The sequence below is a fragment of the Vombatus ursinus genome, unplaced genomic scaffold (genome assembly GCF_900497805.2).
Source record: "Vombatus ursinus unplaced genomic scaffold, bare-nosed wombat genome assembly UNPS02014779.1, whole genome shotgun sequence".
NCBI classification, from domain to species: domain Eukaryota; kingdom Metazoa; phylum Chordata; class Mammalia; order Diprotodontia; family Vombatidae; genus Vombatus; species Vombatus ursinus.
In genome coordinates, this window is record NW_020954557.1 from 51,301,717 (window position 1) to 51,321,021 (window position 19,305).

The window sequence follows — 19,305 nt, forward strand, 5'->3', positions numbered from 1 at the left end:
TTTAAAATCCCTGGAGACAGAAAGGTGGGGGTAGTGAGGGGCAAAATTAGATTAAACCAGATGAGAATGACTTATCATTTATTTTGGAGTTAGTAAGAAGTTAGAGATGAGGTGCTAATTCTTCAGATTTCTTTGCAGGGCGGGACAACTAAAATAGACCCAAATAAAAGACGATCAAGTTCTTACCACATTTCTTTGGATATGTTGGATAATGCCACTGTCAGACAAAGAGCACTGAGCATAGCCAGCATAATAACAAACACAATGGAAGGTATGTGATCATATTGACCTTCAAAGTTATCAGGTATTTTTCTCTGTTTTTAAAATAAAACAAGGCCAGGTATAACAGTAGTATTGGGGAAGACAATAACAAAACTAAGAATTCTGTGGAAATGTAGTTGAACACTAGGAGGGGACACCAAAATAGAATCATTTCTTTTTATCTATAAATTAAAATAACAAAATAGGAATGTTCAAATCTGAACCAAGTAACTTCACAGAATTCTTTCTAACCCTTTGATTCTGTGATTCATGGGTTGGATATAAAATATAAATGGGTTGGATATAAAAATAAAAATGTTTTCTTGGCTAAAGACTGTATCTTTCTATGTGTTTGAGTGGGTATTTTCCACTGAAAGAATTCTTAATTCTCATATCCATTACCATGTGTTGGTATTTTCCTGAGGTAGATGCACATGTATTTTGTTTTCTGTTTTTGGTTTGCCTTATTTACACATATATATCCAATTAGGGACAGAATATGATACATGGGCCTTTATGACATAACACTATACTTTAATTGGCATAGCACAATTTGGTCTGCAAATTCTAAATCAGAAGCTGGTTTCAAATGTCTTTCAAAATATAGGAGTTGAATAATGAAGGTTCAAAATTATAAAATATCTGATTTATCACATTCTTTCTATCCAGAACTTGAAGAATCCAGACAGAAATGTCCACCTTGGTGGTATAAATTTGCTAATACTTTTCTCATCTGGAATTGCTCACCACATTGGTTGAAGTTCAAAAAATTTGTTCATTTAATTGTGATGGATCCATTCATTGATCTTGCCATTACCATTTGCATAGTTTTAAATACACTGTTCATGGCCATGGAACATCACCCAATGACTGATGGATTTAAAAATGTACTTTATGTGGGAAACCTGGTAAGTCTTTCCCAATGCCCATATGTCACTTAACTACAGTTTTTCACTTTGATCATAACCCTTATCATTTTACTTTTATAATTCAGATAGATCTACTGTAAAAGTATTACAAATACCTTGCTTAATGTATTGTATACATCATTCATAGTCCTATGTGTTCTGATAGTTTTTGCATCTATTAGTAATTGTTTAAATTTGTTAAGCACCAGAATTAGGCTATATTCATAACCATCAACATTGACAGACAAATTTGGAGGCTAGTCTTTTGACTGAGGATGTTTGGTCCCTTGCTAACAAAATTTTTAACTGACATCATTACAAATATTTATCTCTGAATATTGAAGGCAATACCATCAAATTTTGGTCTTTTTTTAATTGAAAAGTGTATTCCTGAACACTGTTTAATGAATGAATAGAATTATAGCGTCTAATGTGAAATGGTATTTCCATAGTATTCTGCTCCATTCAGACTAAATCTAGAATACTCTGTTCAGTTCCAAATCACATCTTTGCAACAGAAGCTTGAGGAACATTCTGAGGTGATTGGTGGATCACCTGAGGATGGTATGGGACAGGGAAAGAGTTAGATGAAACAAGAATGCAAAGTCAAATTGTGGAAAACCTAGAATATCAGGCTAAGTAGCCTGAGTTTTATTCAACAGGCAATAGGATGCAAGTCACTGGCATGTTTTGAACAGAGGAAGGACACTATTAGATCTGTGAATGAGGAAGTTTAATCTGGGAGCTTTGTGGAAGATATATTGGAAGGGGATAGGACTGGAAGAGGGAGCAGATAAAATAATCAAGGGAGAGAATATAGACATAAGAGGGGACTGGGTAAAACTATGGGGAGTACTTCCATTAATGGGAAGGAAGAAGAAAAGGATCAAGTGAAAAAAAATCAAAGATGCAAAAGGAGCGTTCAGGGAATAGGGGGAATAACCTGGACAAGTATTTCAGAAGAAAAAAGAAGGAACTATTCAAAAAAAGAAAGTGTTCAATATGAACAAAATGCTACAAATAGACCAAGTAGGGTAAGGACTAAAAGGATAGTTGAATACGGCTCTTAAGAGATCATTTGTGACTTCTAAAGAGTAGTTTCAGTTGTGTTTTGAAGAGCAAAACAGATCTTGGAAGGTGTTAAGGAGTAAGTGGGCAGTCAGGAAGTGCACTGGATGTGGCCAGAGACCATTTGTGTTATTTAGTTTGTCTTGAGAATAGGGGAGACCTCAACATCATTTTATACTATGTGGATGGAAGAAGTCAGGAGAGAGGAAAAGTATGAAGATACATAGGAGAGAAATGATGAGGGATAGAATAAAATGGTCATGAAGGAGAATAGAATGGAAGCCAAAGGCAGAAGAGATTTTCTTGACAATGAGAAGAGCACATACAGGAAGGGAAAAATGGGTGAAAACACAGATTTTTGAGATTTGCAAAAAGAATCTTACATCAGTTTGTGTACTCATAAATTTATAAGGCAAGGTCATCTGCTGTGATTATGTATATGAAGTTGGGACTGGAACCTTGAGAGATGATAAGATTTAGAATAAGCCTGAGAGTATGTGACTGGGAGTCAAAAGTTGAAGAAAGACTACAAAGCATGAGTGAGGATTCAACTGAATTTATATAGCATATATTTACTAGGGACAATAACAGCACAGTTATTACTTTTTCCAAGAATGTTTTGTGACCTGAGTGGAAATAAGAAATCAGATCCTGGGGGATACTCATGGTTGAGGATTAGCAAGGTGGAGTTGACAGAAGTTCAAAGGGGCAAAAAATAGCTGAATTGAATGGGGTCATGAATGGTTAGGGAAGAAAGTGAAGTAGGAATACAAGGAGGGGTAGAGACACTGATGAGCCCAGTGATGTTGAAGAGTAAAATCAGTGGAATGAGTAGGAAGCCAAGAGGTTATGGTCAAACAATGGAATTCCATAGTAAAGGATCTTGGGGATAGTAGAAACCCAACATATAGTGAAGTCTAAACTATGTCCATGTTTATGTGTGACTAAAGAGGATGGAGATGAAGATTGTTATTGGGAAAATATAAGGTCAAAGTCTTAGAAGGATTTTTGGTGAAGGACAGATTGAGGGCAACAGAGAGTCCAGACATGTGATATCATTGCACACAATTCTCAGTGTGAAAACTTCCTCCAACAAAGTTGAATGACAACATATTTCTAATATATGGTCTTAGAGACTGGCCCAAGGACACTGGAAAGGCAAGTGGCTTGCTTGTAGTCACACAGCTAATGTGTTTCAGAGGCAGGATTGAAATCTAGCTCTTCTTGACTCCAAAGCTGGCCCTCTATCTGCTATGACATGTTACCTCTCAATTAGAAGGATAATCAAAATTAATATTAAAAATTGTTGAAGATTGTTGTAGGGAATGAGAGCAAAAGGAAAGAAGGCTGATTGAGATACTTGGGTCAGTAAGGAAAAATATTCTCCTGGAAGATTCTGAAATTTGTTATGTGACAATAAGAATGGGTAGAAGGTAGTATGATTGGATTGTGTAATTTTTAAATGAGAAAACCTTAACTTTTCTCCATCAATTTCTTAAGTCTAAATGATCAACAAAGCAATAAATCAAGCCCTGTAGTGTTTGCTGATTTCTAAGGTCTAAATGCCCACATTGAAAACTTAGCAGTCCCATCTGAAGAAGGTTCAAGCTAGCTGCCTAGCACTAGCTCTGGCTGAGAGAACTAGAGCATACCACAGGAAGGGTGAGGTTCATATGGAAAGAGATAGAGGAAGAGATTTGAGGGAATGAAACAACCTTCTAGTATTATTGTAATAGTGGATGCTAGCGATTAGAGTACCATGTTAATAATAAATGCAGAGCTAATGCTGAGTAGGTAAAAATTGGCTAACAGAAAAGATTAAATCATTAACCAGGCCTGAGTATTTAAGAGAAGAAACAGTGATACCTACAGAGCTTGGTTCTCAGGGCTCACAAATTCCTGATGAGGAATGGAAAGACAGAATTCCATTAAGATCCTCACAGACCTTGCTCCTTCAGATACTAAGTATAAACATTCTGACACTGGAGAAAAGCACTTTCTAGTCCTGCTTAGTTCAGAGGCATCCTTTCTGAGTACCTAAACAGCCCTAAAATTCAACATTGGGGCTGTGATAAAAAAAAATTGCAGATTTGTTGCTGGCATAACTTTACCAAATGGCAATCACGAGGTTCATGATAAAAGAGTTTTTACAAAATTTTTTCTCAACCTTAGCTTAAGTGATTTGCTCATGGTCAGAGAATTCATGAGTCAGAGGCAAGACTTGAATCCTAAGTCTTTTTTAATCCAAATCTGACACCTCTATCCACTATTTCCCCTTTTTATAATAGAATCATGAATTAATGATATCTTACAATGTGCTTCTTTGTCAGAATTTGGTAGCCCTACTTTGATTTTTTTTCTCTATTTTACAAATTAATCTATTAATAAGACATTTGTCACAGAAATGTTCTTTGGAACACTAGAGATACTCACACTGGAAGATAAGATAGTGTCAAAAGTTTGTCACTCTCAGGGCAGCTAGGGGGTGCAGTGGATAGAGCACTGGCCCTGAAGTCAGGAGGACCTGAGTTCAAATCCGGCCTGAGACCAAACACTTGACACTAGCTATGTGATCCTGGGCAAGCCACTTAACCCCAATTGCCTAAAAATAAAAAATATAAAAATATAAAAAAATGTTTGTCACTCTCAGTCAGAGGAAGACAGCATAATACACTGGAAAAAGCACTGAATCTGCAGGCAGAGGATCTAAATTCAAGTCTTGCCTTCGGTGCTTATCACCAGTGTGGTCTTAGGTAAGTCACTTTAAGTCCCTGGGTCTCCATTTTGACATCAGTTAGATGGAAGTTTCAAACTGGATGGCCTTTGAGGTCGTTTTCAGCTCAAGAGCTATGATCCTTTTGTCATCTTCCATATAGACTTTGCCTAATTGACTCCAACATTGTGTATACTTTGTTAGACAATACATCATCACAGAAGATCTGGCCACCTGGAGTATAAAGTTTTTTTTGTTTTTATTTTTGTTTTCCTCAAAGCATGATTTTGACACGATGTTGAGCAGTGAGGAGACGTGTGAGTACTTTTGTGGCCACTCTGTGTACACCAGTTGTGTGAAGTCTGCACAAGAGATAAATCCTTCTTTTTATTGACATAAGAATGTATGGAATCTGCTGGTTCTAGAATAACACATTGGTTTGCCTTTAGGTTTTCACTGGGATTTTCACTGCAGAAATGGTTTTAAAGCTCATTGCCCTGGATCCATATGAGTATTTCCAAGTAGGCTGGAACATTTTTGATAGTGTTATTGTGACCCTTAGTTTGGTGGAGCTTTTCCTATCCAATGTGGAAGGATTGTCTGTCCTCCGTTCATTCAGACTGGTAAGTACAGACCAGACCTACCTTTGTATTCTGTGTTTGAGAAAGAAAAAAGTAAAGTAGCATTTGCCCAGTCTTTGAATTTTATTTTATATAATAAAATGTTGCTTTTTAAGTTAAACTAAGAATATAACCTTACAAAATATGGGAAAAGTGAAGGAAATTCAGGAATAGCATATTTGAAAGTGAAAATACAAAGTTAATCTTAAGGTTTTAAAGAAACCTGGAACCTCCAATTTGATATTTGTATCTGGTATAGAAATGAGCCAAATAATGCTTTTTTTAAGATGGGGTAAAGGGTAAGCTATACTACCTAGCAATTCATCAATCATTAAACATTTATTAAGTGAGATCTATGTGCCAAGCACTGTGTCCAGTAAGTATTAGAAGTCAGGATGCCCTGAATAGAAAATAATAAATATTTAAAGCTTGACTTTATTATTTTATGTATTAGGAGCATTTGGGGAGCTAATAATGCCCCAAAAATAGCCACTACATACCATAAAACTATTATTTTATTACTTATAAAATAATTTATACAAATATCTGTTGATCTTTGCCTCAAATTGAATGTTATATCAAATCATCAACATGTGAAAGACCTACGATTTCATTGGTGTAGAAACTCCCTCCAACACTGATCATGTCATATGATCAAACTTCCATCGTCTTAGAGTTTTCTGAGACTGAAGAGGTTAAATGACTTACTTGCCCTGGATCACAGAGTTAGTTTCACAGACAGGACCTGAACCTAAGTCTTTCTGACCTCGAATCTGTCATCATATCCTCTGTGCCATATTGTGGCTATAAGGCAACGTAGTTGAACAATGTCAATATTATTCCTTAAATAAAATCCCAAACTCCCAAGGGTACCAGTTTGCTATCTTGTAGAAAACAAAGTGTTATGATATGGATATTGAGAATCAGTGAGAAGTTACAAATATTAAGTAAATTTTCAGTGAGTGGTGCTGATGACAGAAGCTAAAGTTGACTTTGATTTTCTTATTTTATTTCTTTAATCTCTTACTATTAATTACACATAAAAAACAGTTTTAACAGTATTTTCTCTTGAGTTCAAAATTCTCTCCCACCCTCTCTCCCCTGCCCCTCATTGAGAAGGCAAGCAATTTGATACAGGTTATACTTGTACTAACTTTGATTTTTGAACTTGTACTGATTATAATACTGATAACTTTGAAAAGAAAAATCTTCATTTTAATTAATGGTGATGGTGCTTTGTTTGCTTTTTAGCTCCGAGTTTTCAAATTGGCAAAATCTTGGCCGACATTGAATATGCTGATAAAAATTATTGGCAACTCAGTAGGGGCTCTGGGAAACCTGACCTTGGTGTTGGCCATCATTGTCTTCATTTTTGCTGTGGTCGGCATGCAGCTCTTTGGCAAGAGCTACAAGGAATGTGTCTGCAAGATCTCCGAGGATTGTACACTTCCACGCTGGCACATGAATGACTTTTTTCATTCCTTCCTAATTGTATTCCGGGTGCTATGTGGAGAATGGATAGAGACCATGTGGGACTGCATGCAGGTTGCAGGTCAATCTATGTGCCTTATTGTTTACATGATGGTCATGGTGATTGGAAACCTAGTGGTACGTAATCAAAAAACTTCAAACAGTCATTCAGAAAACTTGCATAAGATTCCATGATCTGCTGTTATTTTGTATGATATTGAGTTCTTACTATTCACCAGTCTTTTAGCTAGGTTGACTATAGGTATGTTAATTACTCTTGTTTGTAATATTAATAACTCATATTTATAAAACAGTAGAATTTACAAAGCATTTTATTACAAATATTGTTATCTACGTAATGTAAATAGTATTCTCCCCATGTTGTTGCTGAACGTGGCATTTAAACATTTTTGAGAGACATAGTTTCTGGGTAACTTAACTATTAAATCACAATTTAATCTGGGTAAGGTAATCATTTTACTAATAAAGCTAGCATGTTCATTAATAAAAAAGAAGTCAGCAGCCCTCTTCAATACCAAAGACCCCTCATGGTGGTGGGCTCACAGTTTATATGCCCTTGGAAGAGTAGTTATTCCTGAGGGTGGCAATCAACTCTGCTTAGTTAACAATTAATGAGAGAACGGATTTTATGATGGGATACGGACTGTATTACAATAAGGATCTTAGGGTACATGACTTGGGTCACCCAAGTCTTGGTCAAAGAGACCTAACAATTTCCATATCACCTGTCTGACAAAAGGGAGAATCTACAATTCCCTAGACCTGTCTGAGTAAATGAACAAGAATCCTCCCATTAGCCTAAACTTAGAATTTATTTTACTGTTTGATTAGATCTTAGCCTGGGTGAGTCTTTGAGCAAGATTTCCCACACTGGTTATTTCTAGATGAGGAAGTAGAAAAGGTCCTGATTCAGAAATTAGTTATTAATTCAAGAGAGAAATAATCATAAGAAGCTGGGAGTCAGATTAAGTGAATTTCTCAAAATTCATAACAACCATGTGTCAGGGCTGAGATTCAATGCAACCTATAACTCCTTTGACTCTAAGTTCCAGTAGTCTTTCCACCATAGCATTCTAAGGCAGAACTATCACTTTATCTAGTTAAAAAATAGTGACATCATATGAATAATGCCTATAGCTTTTACTTCCCATTGGTGAAATTCTATCATTATCAAAAATGAAAATAGCTGTTAAAGGCAAAAGATATTATTTAGGCTTATCAATTGTTGTTGTTGTTCAGTTGTGTCCATCTCTTTGTGACCCCATTTGGGGTTTTCTTGGCAAAGATATTGGAGTGGTTTGCCATTTCCTTCCCCAGATCATTTTACAGATGAAGAAACTGGGGAAAAGAAGATTAAGTAACTTGCCTAGGGTCACACAGCTAGTAAGTGTGGAAGGCTAGATTTGAACTCAGGAAGATGAGTCTTCCTGACTTCAGGCCCAGCACTCCATCCACTAGGGTTCAAACTCAGGTTTTCCTCACTTGAGACCCAGCATTCTATCTCCTGTACCACATAGCTGCTTTCAAGCTTATCAGTACTTCTGTGCTAACCTTAATGACTGCATCATAGCTCTTTTTGCAGCCATTTATGCTTTCATGTTGCTTCTTATTAACCCTTCCTCTCTTCTGCTTACGCTTGATAGTGTCACATGGAGTTGACTTATTGTCTCAGCTTGCCTTCAGCCCCCTCGTCAGATGATCAGGTTGCCCAGCTGAGCCACGTATAATTTTAGTGTTGAAAGTACCTATTTTGATATTACCTATTTCCTGCCCTTCACTGAGACATTAAACAAAGCAGAACCTCTAGAGCCATTATAGTGGTATTGCAAGGACAAAACTTGCAAGTGGACAGAGCTTTGATGTATATCTGTCTATTTTCAATTGATGTGTAAAGCATTTATTGGTGTTAAGGTTTTGTCATTAACCTTTCTAGTAATTATTATTGATCCTGAATGGGAATTAAGTTAATCATCCTCCTTAGAAACATTTGGTAAGTGATTTTGAGGACTAGACCTGTTTGCCACTTATTTTTACATGCCTTGATCATATTAAAATGTTAATAATAAATGCATTTTCTATTTGTTTTCTAAACACTATCCCTTCAGATAAAGTAAGGGAGAAAAAGCATTCCACATTCAGTTTTATTTACAGGTCAATTTTCTGTCCTAAATTATTATATTAGTTAGATGTGGATTGATTTGCAAAATTTTCTTAGTGCAAAGCTTGGCACAGAATCATATTAACTCAGTCTAAAAGTTCATGAAGTCACCTAATCTAGCCCTCTATATTCAAAGAGGTAAGGTGTTGTTATCTCCATTTCTGCATCTCAAGAAACTGAGTTTCAGAGAGATGAAATGACTTGACCAAAGTCATACAGGCAGTAGCTGTAATAGGACAAAACTAAAATCTAGGTTTCCTTCCATCAAGTACAGTTCTCTGTCTTCCATACCAGTGAATTCCTTCATTGATTAAGTAAAAATAAGGTGTTTTTTTTTAAATATTTTATTCATTCGTAGTCTACTAATTTCAAATTTTAGAATATAATTATTAGAATTTGTTTTATATTCTGTAACCATTTTTTCTTTGCATTACCTTTTCCTTTGGTGTCTTTCACATTGGTATTATCTAATATGATACAAGGACATTCAGTTATCATTAGATGGTGATCATGGTGGTAATAGGAGAAAATAAGAAGCATTATTCACAGGCTTTATAACCTATTCAGAAACAAATAAGACTGCAGATTTTGAAACTTCAAAATTAACTTTTAGGAATCATGTAGCTGAATGGTGTCAAAATGTGTAGATGTGGGGCCAGCAACACTCACTAGTGTAACCTGACCCAGATTAAAATGTAATTGGGATATATTTAATGAGATAACTAAAATGCAAAAATCATAGGTAACACTACATTTTAAAACTTAGTTAATATGTGGCCCGCAGACTTCTTTATGTACAGACTAGTGCCCCTCCCCTTTCTGGTTGAGTATAATACCACTATTGTGGCATAGCTCAACCCCCTAGTTGTACGAAGGAAGAAACTTGGACCAATAAAAGGGAAATAATTTGCAACTTAGTCACACAGAAGCAGAGTGGAAGGCCTAAGACCATGACTGAGGTCTACCTGAGTCCAATGATATTTTTACTGTACTATAAAATCAGTTAAAGGGTACATGGGAGGAGTGGATGTTAATTAGAATGAAACTTTTAATTATCTCAACATTTCATTTATATTGCTTATCTTGATCATAGTCAAGAGCTGGCTTGTAATATAATTTGTGATTTCCATCTAGACATTAGTTACTCAACAACTTGTTAAGGCATAATTTTGTAAATTAGGTGACTGTTGAAAGGCTAGAATCAAGGTGCTAACAAAAGGGAAGTGTCATGGAGAAAAAAAATTTTCAAGAGAAAAGGAAGCCTCTAGATTGGGATTTTTTCACTCATCCAGTTTTGTTATTTTTTTTTAGAAATGCATACTAACATGTCACAAAACAGAAATGGTCGTCCATCTTTCTCATTACTAACTAACATTTCTCCATACATTTTCAAATAAATAATCCATTCTCACTGCTAAAAGAGAGAAAAACAAACAATTCACAGAGCTTCAGAATAATTATATATGTAATAGGAATCATTCTGTAAGATTTTCCCGGCTCTCACCTCCTTTTCAAAATCTTCTAAAATGAGCTTTTGGCAACAGGGATTCCTGGCCTCCTTCTACATGCATCACCCAGAAGTACTCTTTATTTACATAACATAGTAACAGTCTTTCTTTATGGCAGTGAATAATTCCATCTCCTGTTGAACGCAAGGGATAGTACATCAAGAGACTGACATAAGACCTACTCCCATGGACAGTGAGAGCTGATGTTTGTCCCATATATAAACAAGGAAAGAGGTTTTTTTTGTGGCAGGACTGACTTTTTATCTGCAGATAAAAAGAATTGGCTTTAAATATATATGTGTGTGTATGCATACATACACATATATTGTGTGTGCATATCAATGTCCCTTCAGAAAATAAAAGGTTCCATTGTACTTTTTCTTTCCCTATTTATAGGTACTGAACCTTTTTCTGGCTTTGTTACTGAGCTCATTTAGTTCAGATAATCTTACAGCAATTGAAGAGGATACTGATGCAAACAATCTTCAGCTCGCAGTTGTGAGGATCAAAAAGGGAATAGATTATATAAAAAAACACATGCGTGAATTCATTCAGAAAGCATTCGTTAAGAAGCCAAAGATTTCAAATGAGATCAGAAGAGTGGATGATCAAAATACTCAAAAGGAAAATTACATACCCAACCGTACACTTGCTGAAATGAGCAAAGATCAACACTTCCACACAGATAGAGATGGGACCAGCGGTTTTGGCAGCAGCATGGAAAGATATATGATGGATGAGAGTGACTGTCAATCTATCATTCACAATCCTAGCCTCACAGTCACAGTACCAATTGCACTGGGAGAGTCTGATTTTGAAAATGTAAATACTGAAGAATTTAGCAGCGAATCAGATGTTGAGGGGAGTAAGGAGGTAAGATTACTTTATGCATATTTTTGATGTTATGACATAGTAAGATAGGATAATAATTTGTAAGGTTTTTGTCTTTATATTTGCCTTCCCTCAGTAATGTCCTAACAAATCTGCTCATAATTTCACTTATTAATATGAAAAAATGAATTTCACATCTCATAAATTATATAACAAATCCAGTTGAGTAGCATAGAAAATATCTTTAAACTTGTCCTTTTAGGGAAAAAAATTAACTCTTTTATATTCAAGTTCTATTTTTAAGAAAGTTATTTGTGTTGCCTTAAGTCATGTGATAGGAGATTTTTCAAATAATCATCAGGTGGAATTGAATATGTACTCTGCAGAATTCACAGAAGGTAGGAGATGGCCTCATGAGTTTATAGTCTAGTTATGGATAAAAGACTGACATGTAAAAAAAATCATGAAAATTACATATAATGAAGTGTTGAATCATGATGGGACAAATGCTGTGAGAGTTCAGAGAAGGAGCTAAATGAGGCCCTCAGGGAGGGTTTCATGAAAGAGCTGAAACTTGAGATGGGCCTTGAATGATGGGTGGTAATTGAATCAGTAGAAGGGAGACAAGATGGAATTCTAGAAAGGGGAGAACTTATTAAGGTAAAACTATTTTCCACATAGTATGATGATTTAATTTCGTTGACACTTATGACAGATTTATTTAAGTAAGAGAATGGTTCATAGAATTTTAAAAATTCAAAACAATAGTAATAGCCATTATTTATATAATGCTTTATGGCAGGGGTGGGGAACTTGCGGCCTTGAGGCCTTGAGGCCACATGTGGCCCTCTAGGCCCTCCAGTGTTGCCCTGGGACTGAATCCACATTTGAGGACTTAGAGGGCCACATGTAGCCTCAAGGCCGCAGGTTCCCCACCCCTGTTTTATGGTTATTCAACCTTTATATGTTACATAAGAATTACATATAGATTAGGAAACCGAGGCCCAGGTTAAATTATATGGGTTTTCACTTAGTACATATCAGGAGAAGTATCTGGACTTAATATCTTTACTGACTCCAAGTTATTAGTCCTCATTTTTGAGACATCTTTTGCTACCCTGTTATAACTCTTCTATTCAAAAAGAATATATAATTGAAATGGAAAGAAAAGAATCAAAAGGGTCCTTGTTTGGTTTTTCAATTTGGTAACTATATACAGAAAAGACACCAGGATTTGATCACACTTTCAAGAATAATGAATGAATTTTTTCTGCAAGGATCAAAAATGCAGTTTTATGGAAATACGCACTCATTCCTTAGAGTAGTTCTTCAAATGTGCCTTCTTCACGCATGACTCGTTCTGTGACTAGACTGTATTAACTGCGTTGTGTTGCTGCTTGAGGGAAACAAACTTCAAGAGCTAAACATGTGGTGAATTTTTAGATGCTATTAAATACACAGCTTGTAAGTTGTTGTTTGTTTTGTTTTGTTTAAATAGGAGCGGTCCCAGATCTTTCAAGGAAGCCTTGCCAGTAAGGCAATCCAAAATCCTGCTGGAATGATTTTAAAGAAAGGGGGAAAATGTCTCCCTATATAGCTGGTTGTTTGTTTGTTATTATTGCTGCTTTTATTGAGGGGGCCATAACTGGTTCTTTTTAAGATCCATTGCACTGGAAGCTTTCTTTGGTCCAAGTTATAGTTTTAATTTTTAAGTACTAAGGGTATATAAATAAGCAGTTCAGTATAGCAGATCAAGCACTGGCTCAGTGTTCAGCTCTTTTACCTTGGGCAAGGCATTTAATCTCTCTGAGACTTTGCTTCCTCATCTGTAAATTGGGGATAATAATACCACCTTTCTCCCAAAGTTGTGAAGATAAAAAGATTTAATATTTTTAAAGTGCTTTGCAGATCTTAAAGTACTAAATAAACACTAGTTATTACTTGGAAGTTTCCCCCATGTTTTTTAAGAGTCAAATACCAGAATTCAAATACAAAATAGAGAAAAGAAAAAGAAACATTTCATAAACTTAAATGCTAAAACTTAAATTCAAAGTAAAAAGAAAAGAAAAAAATGTCATGTGCACAGCAGAACATAACAAAGAATTCAAAATATATAGTAATCAGTTTTCATCTCATGAAAGCCTGTATGATACATACTACACGTTGTATTGAGATCTTCACTAGCCCTGTCTAGCCCAGAAACTCTGCCAGAACCTGGAGATATAGGAATTTGCCTAACTTGCTTTGTGGAATAGTTCAACCCTGGTCCATTGACAGTTGACAGCCAGGCAGGTTTTCTTGTGGATTGCTAGTTTAGCTGAGGAGACCGACATAGAAAAGACAGTGAAATATACTTCTGTGAACTGTAATAAGATTCTTCAATCTGCACTAATGAACTGTTTTGGCTAGCAACTGTCTTCCAATATTATTGAAGTTAAGTTCAAGCAGAATGTTTAGCTATAGTGCCTTCCTAAATCAATCTGGTTTCATTCTGCAGACTCCAGCATCTGTGCTTGATGGAAGGCTATTGACCTAATACAGACACAGTTTATGTCTCCTGGAACTAGAAGCATATGCTGTCATCTGTGGTTGAACCACTAGAATACAGCCACTATTATACCTATTCAGAACACAGTGATAGAACCACCTATTAGATCCCAGAGTGTACACCTCTAGGCCTAAGTCAGAATGTTATTGCCACAGCACAGTAGTAATGACATGTTAAATTAAACCTAAAGAGAAAATACGATTTTTCATGTATCACAGTGATTTGCTATATCATTAGGATGACCAAGAGTTCTTAGAAACATAGGATCCTTTCATATAATTTACAAAATTCTCATTTATTTTGGAAATAAAGACACATACACTTGGCATTCACCCAAAATAGATTACTTTCTCCCCTATTTAAAAAGTATATCATACTATTTTACTAAAAGCATTTTAATCTTATTCTTGGGATTGTATATAAGAATAAGAATAATAACAAAAGCTTGCATTTTATGCTTTGAAGGTTGCAAAGCACTTTATAAATATTGCCTCATTTTATCCTCACAAAAACTGTGAGATGTAAGTGCTATTATTATTCCCATTTTACAGTCAAGGAAACTGAGGTAGGCAGTGGTTAGATGGCTTAACCAGGGTCACACAACTAGTAACTATGTGAGGCCAGATTTGAACTCTGCCCCCCTGGCTCCATGCCCAGTACGCTTTCTACAGAGCCACCTAACTCCTAATAGGGTTATCTCAACAATCAAATGAGATAATATATAAATGCTATCTCTATTATCATGATGATGACTAATTGTTTAAACATGTATTTTCTCTAAGTTTAAAATCTTCAAAATCATGATTCCTTATGAAACACAAAATACAAAACATTACATAGTAAATGATATGCTGAAAATGTCACACTTAAGTTATATGTTTAGTGAAGTATACAATGTTATAATATCAGAATCAGAGCCTTTCTTTTTTAATATGACTACTTCTTAAAATAATATTAAGGTCTTCGTTAGTTCTCTAATCTGATTATTTTTGGCCACTTTTCTAGGCAATCAGTAAGTAGCCATTTATCAACTGCCTACTGTGTGCCAGGCACTGTGCTAAGTGCCAGGTCTATAAAAAGAGGATTATAGTATCCTCCATCAAAGAGCTCACACTTTAATGGTGGAAACAACAAGCAAACAAATGTGTACAAAGAAGCTGCATACAGAAAAAATGGAAAAATTAACAGAGGAAAGGCACTAGAATTAAAAGGGGTAAGGATTGGATTCCTGTAGAGAACGGGGTTTTAGTTGGGTTTTAAAGGAGGCCAGGGAAGCCAGGAGTCAGGGATGAGGAGGGAGAGTATTCCTGGCCTAGAAGACAGCCAGAGACAATGGCTGGAGCCAAGAGATAGAGTGTCTTGTTCAAGGAATTTCCCGGAGGCCATTGTGCCTGGATTGAAGAGTATATGGTAGGGAGTAAGGTGCAAGAAGACTGGAAAGGTGGAGTGGGGATAAATGAGGTTATGAAGGACTTTGAAAACCCAGCAAGATGTTGTATTTGGTTGGAGGCAACAGGGAGTCACTGGAGTTTATTTGAGAAAGGTGATATGATTGGACCTGCGATTTAGAATTGTAGAATTTAGCCCAGCGTGTTGGTTTTTATCTTTTAAGCATGGTAAATTGTAAATGACTCATCATTCTGAATTTGAGAAAAGAAAGGAGATATTTAGATTTATTCCACTGAACTTATTTTAAAAACGAGGGAGAAAGGATCTTTTCAGGGTAGGAAGATGATTCACTTTTGACTTATTTATTCTTTGAAAAGTAAGCTGGCTAGAGTTAGTGATGGATTAGATTGTAAGTTTACTAAGTCTATGAAGATCTCTTCCAGAAAGAAAAATCAGTTTAACATCATTTTAATTTCTTTGACATCTGTAATTACTATATTAAACCAAAATGGATGTAATTGTGTGCCAAAACCCACATGTAATTTAAGTTCATGAAAAGGACACAATTCCTAATTATTTTCTGAAAAATTCCAGAACTACTCCAAGGTTTTTTGTTTTGGTTTGGTTTAGTTTGGTTTTGAAAAATAATAACATTTATCAAGCTTATTTTCGTTGTTGTCTGTAATATTCTATTTATCACGCTCTGGAAGAAAGTAATAACATCATAGCATTGAAATGCACGTTACTAAATATTCTGATCTTGACCCCTATATTTAGGCAGGTAAGTTCCTAATCTGTTTGATATAGATAATAATTGTATTCCTATTTTTAAGATCTCTGGAATAGAGATTCTTGTTCCTTTTTTAAAATTTTGGTAACCAGCAACAAAAATTTATCTCTGAAGAGAGTAATTTATTAGTTTTTGCATTTCTGATTCCTATTAATATAATCCAATGTAGTACTCTTATAAAAATACATATATATACTCTTATAAAAATACATACATATATGTATGTATTTTTATAAGAGTACTACATTGCTGCCTCATTTAATATGTTTGGTATATTTTCATTTCCAAACCTTGAAAAATCTAGATACTAATTCTTCTTCTTCCATCACTAGCTTTTATTTTTTACCTGTAAATATACTGCCATGTTTAACTTTATGGAAATTTTGTCCTTAGAATATGATTCCTTTTCTTTGAGACATAAATAGTTGTATGTCATCCCTAAATAGTGCTTGACACCATTGCTTGAATATAGTAGGCACGTAATAACTGCTTTTTGACTGATTAAACAAGGACATCTGACAGCATTATAAATACATTCAATTACTTGATCTAATTCAGTGATAAATGTTAAACTTATATAAGCCTATGCCGGGCACCTTGGAAACCACTAGACAGTCCCCCAAGTTGATACCAAATCACTGAAAAATCACCTTCTGAGCATAATTATTAGTCACTTAGTGGTAGTATATCTGAACCAGCACTTCCCTTCTGCATGGGCGATAGATCCCTGAGGACCATTGTTTTGTGTTTTATGTTAAAAGTGTTATGTCATCCTTTCCTTTGTGAACTTTACATTTAATGTCTCCAGAGACTTTGCTTACTCTGTATGAATTCATAAGACTGCAGTGACTCTCCAGCAGCACCCATATTTGTCTTTCAGATTTGTCTTCAAACTCTACTTTTTTTTTTTTAACAATTTTGGTCTTCTGAAGAGCTTATGAACTATGCTAGTATATATTAGTTATTTCTCTTCCATTCAGCTTTTTTTTACTCTTCTAATTCAAAGGATCATTAACTCTGGTTGATTCACAGCTAATGTATATGAAAAAGGTAAAAAAATAGAAATATGCATAATTTTAAAGATTTGGCATGTTGTTAGCAGAAATTTTGGAAAATATGAACATGGCTTAAGATTAAACAAAAAGTCAACAGGAAAAAAAAAGCTTTATTTCATCAATAATTATGATGAATACAAAAATGCATTGATAGTACGTCCTTGTAGCCGCAAATACCGTATCCTAGCTATGTTTCACTCTGTTGCTTATTCTCCCAAAGTAACTATCATTGTCATCTTCACTTCTTGCCTGTGAGCACAGTGAGCTATATTCAATTCAACAAGCATTCATTAAGCCCTTACCATGTTCAAGAGACTATACTAGGCACCAGTGATACAGTGGTGAAAAATTATATCCTTGCCAGTAAGAAAGTTCTATTTTACTAGGAAGGAACACGGCCAAAGATTATCAGAGTAACCAGGTAAATGAAAATTGTGTCACATAGGGATTGGTTGAAGGAACTAAAGGTATTTTTATCCTTGTTGTTCAGTTGTTTCAGTCATGTCCAACTCTTTGTGAATCCATTAGGGGTTTTCTTGGCAAAGATACTAGAGTGGTTTTCCACTTCTTTCTCCAGCTCATTCTACAGATGAGGAAACTGAGGCAAACAGGGTTAAGTGACTCGCCTGGGGTCACACAATTAGTGTCTGAGGCCAGATTTGAACTCAGGAAGATGAGTCTTTCTAACTCCAGACCCCAGCACTCTATCCACTGCACCACAGAAAAGCAAAATCTTAGAGTTTTAGAGGACTGAAAACTATATCCAAATATCTTAAAGGCAGAAGTAGGATTAGTGGGTTGATGTTTCAGAGAAATAAATAATAGCTTCAGAAACTTCCTCACAAATAGTACTATACAAAAGTGGATTCGGTGACTTAGGAGGTCCTCAGTCTAGTGACCTTCTTTACCCCTAATTTGGGTAGAGATGAAGAAGAATGCAGAAATGTTGTACAAGGCATTCTTACTAAGGTATAGTTTGGACTAAGTGATCTCTGGAGTTGATTCCAACTCTGAGATTCTGTGAAATGGATAAGAGCATATATTTAGGAAAGTAGAGCTCTAAATATTATTTTATCCATAATCTTAAATATTTAAAATAATAATTAACTACATATTTGTTATGTGGGTCTATATTTCATCATGCTTGTATACTATGGAAAAATATATTTCATTTTTAGTATATTCTCTTAGAGAAGAAAAGTAAATATGTAATGTCATTTGGTTCATATTTCTTTCAATTCTTTAAATATTTTTAGAATTTAGTGTAAATATTTTGATATCAATGTTATTATCTAATTGATATTTGGTCAGTAGATTCTATAATCAATGTAGGCTCGTTCAGTTGTATGAGAGCCTCTGTAAAACAGCAAAAAAATTTTTACGGGAAAGGAGATGCTGTACAGATTTTGACTTGGATAACTTATATCCATTCATCTGATGCTAGTTATTTCTTACTTTTTACTGTGATCAAATGTTTATTCAAGTACTACAAAAATGAAAAGTTTCATGCCTCTATTATTAAACATTCTCATTGGGGCTGAATAAGAGGGAATACTGGGGAGGAGAGGAGAGGAAGGAAATGCATTTATATAGTACCTATTAGTCATCAGACACTGTGCTAAGTGCTTTACAAATATTACCTCATATATCTTGACAACAACTCTATTCTGTTATAATGCCTCATTTTACAACTGAGGCACAGACAGGCTTAGTGACTTGTTCAAGGTCACACAGCTATTAACTGTCTGGGACTGGATTTGAACTCAGCTCTTCCTGACTACAGGCCCAGCAGTCTATGTATGCACTGTACCACCTAGCTGCCTTGAAGGTTATAAAGTGCTGCTTTAGAAGCAACCCTTAGAAAATGTTATACCTACATTCATAAGGTTGTTTTCTTGTATAACCAAGTGATAATATTATATGGTTTCTTAGCCTATTTTTTTTCTTTTGTGAATTGTCTTTTAG

The 19,305-nt window shown here is 35.2% G+C and overlaps 1 protein-coding gene across 1 annotated transcript in view; it reads left to right on the forward strand.

Annotated features, from left to right (window-relative positions):
- LOC114045697 (sodium channel protein type 9 subunit alpha) overlaps positions 1-19,305 on the forward strand; it is a 196,372-nt gene that overhangs the window by 119,907 nt on the left and 57,160 nt on the right. The window contains exons 13-17 of the mRNA XM_027865806.1: positions 139-271; positions 931-1,169; positions 5,400-5,573; positions 6,822-7,178; positions 11,124-11,600. Coding sequence (XP_027721607.1) covers positions 139-271; positions 931-1,169; positions 5,400-5,573; positions 6,822-7,178; positions 11,124-11,600 — 1,380 coding nt within the window. The remainder of the gene's footprint in view (positions 1-138; positions 272-930; positions 1,170-5,399; positions 5,574-6,821; positions 7,179-11,123; positions 11,601-19,305) is intronic.